At 34.5% G+C, this 8,008-nt stretch overlaps 1 protein-coding gene across 3 annotated transcripts; it reads right to left on the bottom strand.

Annotated features, from left to right (window-relative positions):
• Positions 1-2,268: 2,268 nt before the first annotated feature.
• LOC120142643 (serine/threonine-protein kinase AFC2-like) lies at positions 2,269-5,493 on the bottom strand. 3 transcript variants are annotated; one of them, XM_039157178.1, is made up of 12 exons: positions 5,257-5,493; positions 4,496-4,706; positions 4,332-4,358; positions 4,079-4,232; positions 3,923-3,971; positions 3,708-3,822; positions 3,423-3,514; positions 3,114-3,270; positions 2,970-3,034; positions 2,782-2,879; positions 2,589-2,691; positions 2,269-2,493 (listed from the first exon to the last, which is right to left on the bottom strand). In XM_039157178.1, exons 1-12 carry the CDS (start codon positions 5,356-5,358, stop codon positions 2,347-2,349), a joined length of 1,320 nt encoding a protein of 439 aa, XP_039013109.1. In that variant the 5' UTR covers positions 5,359-5,493; the 3' UTR covers positions 2,269-2,346. The 3 variants fall into 3 exon arrangements, with proteins under 3 accessions (XP_039013109.1, XP_039013113.1, XP_039013118.1); XM_039157182.1 differs by lacking the exon at positions 4,496-4,706 and having other exon boundaries at positions 5,257-5,388; XM_039157187.1 differs by lacking the exons at positions 3,708-3,822; positions 4,079-4,232; positions 4,332-4,358; positions 4,496-4,706; positions 5,257-5,493 and having other exon boundaries at positions 3,923-3,946.
• Positions 5,494-8,008: the final 2,515 nt, after the last annotated feature.

The raw sequence follows: 8,008 nt of genomic DNA, 5'->3' as shown, positions 1-8,008 counted from the left end.
AGAAGGATTATAAAATTCTAAAATTAACTATCATGATTTATGAAGAGATGTTTAAGGGGAAAAATTCTACAACCTAATGAATTAAAAACGTAAGAAACAAAATATATCAAATTAATGTGGTAACGTGGTGCATTGTAACATGATACAGTGACGTCATCTAATTTTTTATCATTATTGTCGCTTGACAGTAGGGATGGCAAACGGGTACAGTTTCGTGGATTCTGCACCGCATCCGCTTCAATTGGAGCGGGGATGGGTATAATTTTAGCGGGTAGTGGGCAAGTGTGGATTTATAAAGTGGTACCCGTCGTGGGTGGTGGCCGGGTAATGGGTTTGAGACATTACCCGTCCCGCATCCACCCGCATCCGCCCGCCCCACATCCGCACTAACCACGTCACTTTCCATGTTCTTTAGCCCATGTTGCCCATCCAAACACAAATTAGTCGTACTATAAGCATTAACATCAAAAACAACAGTTTTCATGTTCTTTAGCCTCTCAAAACCCATATTAGACGCACTATGAGCATTAACATCGAAAGCAACACAACAATCCAGCTCTGCGACTACATGCTCCCTACAATCTGTCTCCATAACATTCGTAGAGCTACTCCTCTGACAAATTGAAGCATGCGCTGCTACCCCATCACGAACTGTCTGGGAACCAACTCCAACATCCCATTAGTTTGCTGTCAGGCGGGTCTAGATAGGTATGTCGCTAGTGGGTAGTGGGTGTGGGGATGGATTTAAAAATATACCCGCGTGGGCGGGTGTGGATTTGAAAATTTGTACCTACCATGGAAGGTGGGCGGGTGGTAGATTGAAAAATATTAGGTGGATTTAAACGTACCCGACCCGCCCGTTTGCAATCCCTACTTGACAGCCTTCCCTCTCAAATAGAATCACCGTTGACCTGTACGAGAGAGTGTGGTACGTTGAACTCGATCTGATTGTGAGAGATGCTAACCAAACAGTTGATGGATCTCTAGTTATTTGCAGTTCGATTCCACCTAATCTCGACTTGTACCCTCCGAATCCCCAGATTCCATGCAACTTGTAACCCCTCAAGCAGTCCCCATAACTCAGCATCCAAAGTTGTGCAACACCCAATAGCCTTGGTAAAACCCGATACCCAGGTGGTTCCTAATTACGCCTCTGTACGTCGCTAAACCAGAATCCGTTCTTCGAGACACATCAGAGTTGAGTTTAAACCATTAGACCGGTGGAGGTTCCCAGCGGCGAGACCTATCCACGCATAGACGATAACCGGCGATGGCTTCCCTCCTTGCCTCCCTAGCACGCACAGCCCCTGTTGTCAGTCTACAACTTTCATGGAACACGCTTTCATAAGAGTAAAAATTAGGATCGAAAATCAAACAATTCCTTCTCTTCCATAAACACCAAATGACATTTCCAAACTATAAATCCCAATCAACCGGCACGACCGGAAAGCGTGGCCGACCACGTAAGTTTTCCTCGACCCAACTAACTATGTCGAGTTGCATGAACTCACTCATGAGTTCCGGTTTAATTACATTTACCCATGTCTTACATGCTACCACACAGTCCCGGAGAATGTGTGAAATAAACTCAACCGCAACACCACATATTGAGCGGCCCGGATCCAAAGCCCATGCACCGTCGCACCCTTTCCTCGTTTGATGGCAATCTGTTCTTGCAAATAAGCCACAGCAGAGATCTAACTCTAGGCAAACCCTGATAATTTGATAAGAGGTTCCAGATGGGCTGGTCGATCTCCTCAGCAACTGATAACCTTTGCATGTAAGCCACATATATATTGATCCTTGATTATATGCAGCGAAGTATTGTGTTGTATATCTAGATGACAATTTTCTTTTTAGATATAAGATTTCGACATTGTTTTTCAACATTTATATCCACCCATCGCTACTTTTTGGCATTGACGAAGATACAGACTGTAAGAAAGCTCTGTAAGGCTTGTAAGATTAACAAATTACATGTTAATCTGTTTAGATCCAAATTATCGTTTTTTTGTAATTTATTTAATTTTTCTCGTCTGACCTCAATCCATTTATATTATGGCCGAGCCAACTAATTATTTGCTTTTTTTTTTAATATCTCCACACGTCGAGTGGTTTTGGATGGGGTTAATTGGTACTTGATGTTTATAAGGTTTACTATTTTAATGGATAAGATCAATCCAAAAGTGGATCAGAGGACACCATTATACGAATCCTAAAAGCTGATGTATCCAAGTCAGATTAATCAAATGCTATTGGGATTTGAGATGGCATTTCATGTTAGAAACAATATACAGATATGAACCACCCCCTTGTCTACCTTACATCATTCAAATACAAAAAAGTTCATCGCCTAAATTGGTCCCTACTGAAGAAAGGATGCCTTAGGGCTTCACGAGCTGTGAGCCTATCCTTTGGGTCGTACCTGAGCAATCCTTGCAACAAATGAATCAAGTCCCCCGCCGAATAGTCCACATGCTGCATTACAAGGTTCTTCAACACAAACAAAACATACCCATCACTTTACACATTACATTTACCAATCAAACCATACTTTATCAAAAAAAGTCTCTGATGAAGATAGAAACCTGGAGACGAGGTAGCTTAAGCACTGCTTTGATACTCTCCCTAGAGGTTGCACCATCCGGCCAATCTAATCGCCCTCTTCTAACATACTTCTCAGAATGATGGCTGGAATATGAGACATTTTTACCATTAATTTTAGCTTTCGAGTGCAGACAGTATAACTTATGGCAAGATTACACAAGTAAGAACACGCACTCTACTCTCTTCAACATGTGCTGAGGTAGTGAACCCAACACTCGCTCCATCATGGCAAGGTGCTCTAGATTCTCATGTGTTTGAAACAGTGCCTCACCCTGTTAAAATATCAGACTAGTTGAATAAAAACACCTCACACCTACTGGAATCATCTAATAGAAGCCAGAGAATCAATTTTCTGAACATACGGTGCATAATTCAACTAAAATGCAACCAACACTCCATACATCACAAGGATAACTCCATCCGAGTCCTATAAAACAAAATATCAGAAATTACATCCATCATCTGACCATTTTCTAAAAACATCAATAAAACATGAAAATACATACCAAGAATAACCTCCGGAGCACGGTAATGTCGTGTTGACACAATGTAAGTCTGATCTTGGCGCTCATAAGTAGTGCTACCGAAATCTATTACCTTAATAGCACTTGTTTTTGGCAATCTTCTAAAGTAAGACTTGTCCTTTGGAGATCGTGATGCACCCTGTCAGAACAAAAAATATATATTAAAATAAAATTTATTCAAGGAAAATACCTTGTAATCAGGTACTTGAAACAAAACCAAAGACTAGCAGGGCTTCTACAAAAGATACTGTGCTACCAAGATTAACAATGAAATCTGGTAAAGGAAAATACCTTGTAATCAGGAACCTTGACATACTCTGGGGAGACTAGAAGAATGTTCTCTGGCTTCAAGTCCGTGTGTATCAGACGCAAATCATGCATGACTGAAAATTTAAACAAAAGAAGAATATAAGAAACCAGTACCAAAGAGAGCATAGTAATTGACACCCTGTTATACACATATATAATTAAATTGAGGAATTCTTGTAAAGATTTAGCAATCAGAAACAATAACAGAACAAAAAAAATTTCACGAAAGAGATAGGCAGAGAAACTAGGTTAGTCGTTACTACACACATGCTACACAATCCAACAGTTGTCTGCCAATCTCACGGACAAGATCAATGGGAAATGAGCGATAATTGTTTTTGCGTAGAAAATCATACAAGCTTGGTCCAAGCTTCTCAAACACCTGTCCAAACCATTTAAATTCACCGAGAAGTTTTAAGTTTAACCCCATACTATTGGTGAGCAGGGGAAACAAATCCATCACAAATTAATAATATACTTACAATACAAACATGGTTACGATAGTCAAACCAGTTCCATATTTGCACACAACTGCAAGGAATGAATCCATTTAACCATAAAAAACTTCAAAAAGGATGGTTACAAAGTAGCTAGTTACAGTAAAATTAAAAGTAATTACAATGCTAGTGAGGACTCACCGGTTGCCATCCTTATCATGTTTTCTAAGCTGTTCCAACATTTCAATCTCAATCATGGCTGCTTCACGATACTTCTTAATTCCACGAACAATTTTGATGGCAACCATCTCTTTCTTCTCTCTGTCCCAGCATTCTAGAACCTGACCGAAGGTACCTGTAAAAAATGAGGATCAGGGAAGAGGTCCCTAAAATAAAAGATGGCATCGCTAAGATATAGGTGAATGAATGGTGCAGTAAGTTCATGAAGGTGTACCTTCACCCATTTTGCTTTGTATCTTATCTGCAAAATAAGATAAATGAAATTAGAAACAAAAAACAATTATAAACAATCAACTATGTTCGCTTCTTCAATATTCAACTACCAAGAATTCTCAAACATGTAGATTTGTTTATAATGAAGACAAAAGTGAGATTTACAGCGAGAGGTTAAATTATCTCCAAGCTCAAACATATAATGTCCTTCTTTGTCATCATGTCGCCATGGGGGAGAACCATTTTGAGCCACTCCCTTTAGAACTACAGACGATCTAGTAGTAATAGTACTAGCATAATCTGAAGGTGCTCTTGCAGTGGAAGAAGCTAAGCCCGTCACTTTCCCAACTTGAGCACAAAGCATTCCTACCTGAGCCTACACACAGCCATTCATTCATTGCACCACTAAGACATTAAAATCAGCACTTTTTAACCCTTCCAAATTACCTTACAACCCCCTCTTCTCATTCACCAAAATTAACATAACAAAAATATATGCTAATTTCTAAAAGAAGCTTCAATGTAAAAAAATCCCACAGTAAACAATATTTCAACGTAAAATACACGTTCTAGAGAAATTTTACGTTTTTCATTATAGCGACCAGAATTTCTTACAAATCCCTATAAACGGGAATTATTTTCTAAAAAAGAGTAATTTTATATATAAACTAAATTATATAATACTCAAATCGATCAGATGAACGAAACAAATAACATCAGATCCGAAACAAAAGCCACGAAAACACGCAAATCATAAATTCGAAACCCTAATTTAAGGTAAAGAATTAACCAGATCTGAAACAAAAGCCATGAAAATACACAAATTATAAATTCGAAACCCTAATTTGAGCAAATAAATAAATAACCGGAACAACAAAGCGCAAATCAAAATCGAAACAAAGATCTGATCGAAGATAACACGATACCTGCGGCGGCAACTGAGTTACATCCCAGCCCAATCGTGGACGCTTTCTAGGTCGCCGATCCATATGCATATGAGGGAACTCCGTCATGTGCTCCATCTCCATGATCGCAAATCCCAAATCTAAAAATTTCTTCTTCTTTTTTCCCGAGAAAGAGACAGAAAATCTGGGAAATCCCTTTTTCGATGAATAAAATAAAATAAAGCAAAAGCACGTTCTTGAAAAATAAAATTAAAGAAGACGATAAGGTTTTCTTTTCTTCCTTGCGAACAAAGTAAAAGCGCGTCCTCCCCCGAGCTTTTAACCTAACAGCTAACGTGGTTGTGATGATATCTGGCTGTACAAGTGTCAGTCGCACCGCCGTTAGTTTGATCGAATATGCCAACTAAAATGTGCTAAATTCTTAATGGATGTTAATAAGCTGGGTTAATTCTAATGTCATACCCAAACTATGTTAAAAATTTTAAATTGGTCCAAACCTTTAAAATCTTCTAACTTAGTTCATAAAACATCAATATTGTATCAATTAAGTTCATAAAACCATTTAATTTAGGATTTGATTTTAATTTTAATTCAATTTAGTCCACATTTCTTTTATGCTATTTATATTAATGTTCTTTTAATCCTTTTAATATTTATTATTTCACTCCTATTAATTTTTTTTGTAATTTTTATCCTTAAATTGCTCTATGCCTTTAATTTTATATAATTCAATTTTTCTTTTACTTTTACCACCTTTCAATCTCATCTATGGAATAATTGTTACATCTTACATTTTAGTTAATTAATTTTACCTTGTTTGCAGTTTAGACAAGTTTTAATTTATGCTTTATTTTCATTTATAAGCCAACATTTTTTGCATCTATATTATTTTTGTCCTTATGTTATTTACATGTTATATTATATGTATATTATTTTTATACATACTTTAATATTTATTATACTTATAGATATTTTAAAATTTTTGGTTAATAAGTGAAATTTATTGGTTACTCACGTGGATCATTAATTAAATTAAATTTAAATTCATAGTTTCAATTATTACGACAACGACATAATCGATTAAGTATAGAAAGGGCGTTGTGGGATTGATAATCTTTCCCTACACATAACTGATTCTCGAACTCATTTTCTGGTAAAAAATAAATTTTATTAAAATAATAAACTTTTCTAAGTGATTCAGTCACATCTTAAAATAAATATTGATGACGATTTTTGAACTACATATTTTTAAGACAGGAAAACATGATTCGTCAAAGTGTTTTAAATTAAAACACTTTTTTAAAGATGTTTAAATAAACGTACATACGGATAGCACATACTAGTGAATATCTTTCATGTCACATATACTTGCATCACATACATACTTATAAATAAACATGACATTATATGATTTTAGGGTCCGTTTATTTTCTTATAATTGATTTTCGGAAAATGTTTTTCTTGTTTTTTAGTGTTTGGATAGTGGAAAACAGTTGGTAAATATAATTTATTTTCATGGTCAATTGAATTTCATTTGCATTTTCTAAAAACTGACTTACATATTGATTTTTCGTAAGTCATTTTATGAAGTTTTCACATCAAAGCATAAACACTCAAGATTTAATTATTTTACGTTTTGGAAAGTGTAATTTATTTTATGGAATTTATTGTATGAAAATTGTTTTTCGTTAAACAAACAGACCCTTAATATAAATTGATATTCATAAGTCAATATGAAAATCAATAGTCAACCATAGGTAATAAGCATCTTCGTGAGATCACACTGTCACTTAGGTCCTTCAAACCATGATCGAATTACATGACTTCAAAATAACTTGCATTGTCTTCTTATTATATTACAATAAAATTCATTATCACTAGATAAATAACTTTATAATAAAATAAATCGCAAGCCATATTTAAAATTTACAACCCATTGTAAAACAATAATAAAATAACTTATCATTCACATTAACCTAAAATGTCATACTATGAATCATACAATAGATAAAACTTTATGCAAAAATACCATGTTATCCTCTAGTGCATACAGATTGCATAAAGAATATATGTTATTTAAAATATGGTGTTTAAACCAATTACACTATAAAGATCTTCGTACCCTACGTTAAGGTTTTACGTAACTCATATATATATATATATATATATAGAGAGAGAGAGAGGGTAAAATACTCAAAATGATTCTCTGACTATTTTATTAAGTCCTTCAACTATTTAAAATCATAAAATGATCTTTCGATTATAAAGTGTTGCATTATAAAATGGTCATAGATTATTCATTATGTTTTAAATTTGTTTTTTTTATTAAAAAATTGACAGTATTCTAAGTTAAACATTAATCTGTTAAGTGTAATATGATTCCAAAATCTTAAATGACTATCGTATCTTAATCATTATGTTAACGTCCAATTTAGACAATCACCATTTTTTAACAGAAAATAACGAGTTTGGAATATAATGAATAGGCAGATAAAGATTTTGTAAATTTTAATAGTCGAGAGACTTAACAAAACAATATTCTATACTCGAATGATCATTTTATAACTTTTTAATAATCGATAAAATAAACAAACCAATATCTTATATTTATATATATATATATATATATGGAAATTTTACAGCACACGTCGCACACTGCAATGCATCGTTAAAGCGACGTACCGTAACACACCATAAGTAAAATTATCCTTATTATGTAAATATTAAAAAGAATAATGATTTATTTAAAATTAATCATTTATTGAAATTTAAT

This window comes from Hibiscus syriacus, unplaced genomic scaffold, assembly GCF_006381635.1.
Source record: "Hibiscus syriacus cultivar Baekdansim isolate YM2019G1 unplaced genomic scaffold, ASM638163v2 tig00002237_pilon, whole genome shotgun sequence".
NCBI classification, from domain to species: Eukaryota; Viridiplantae; Streptophyta; class Magnoliopsida; order Malvales; family Malvaceae; genus Hibiscus; species Hibiscus syriacus.
This window is presented reverse-complemented; position numbering and strand designations above follow the sequence as displayed.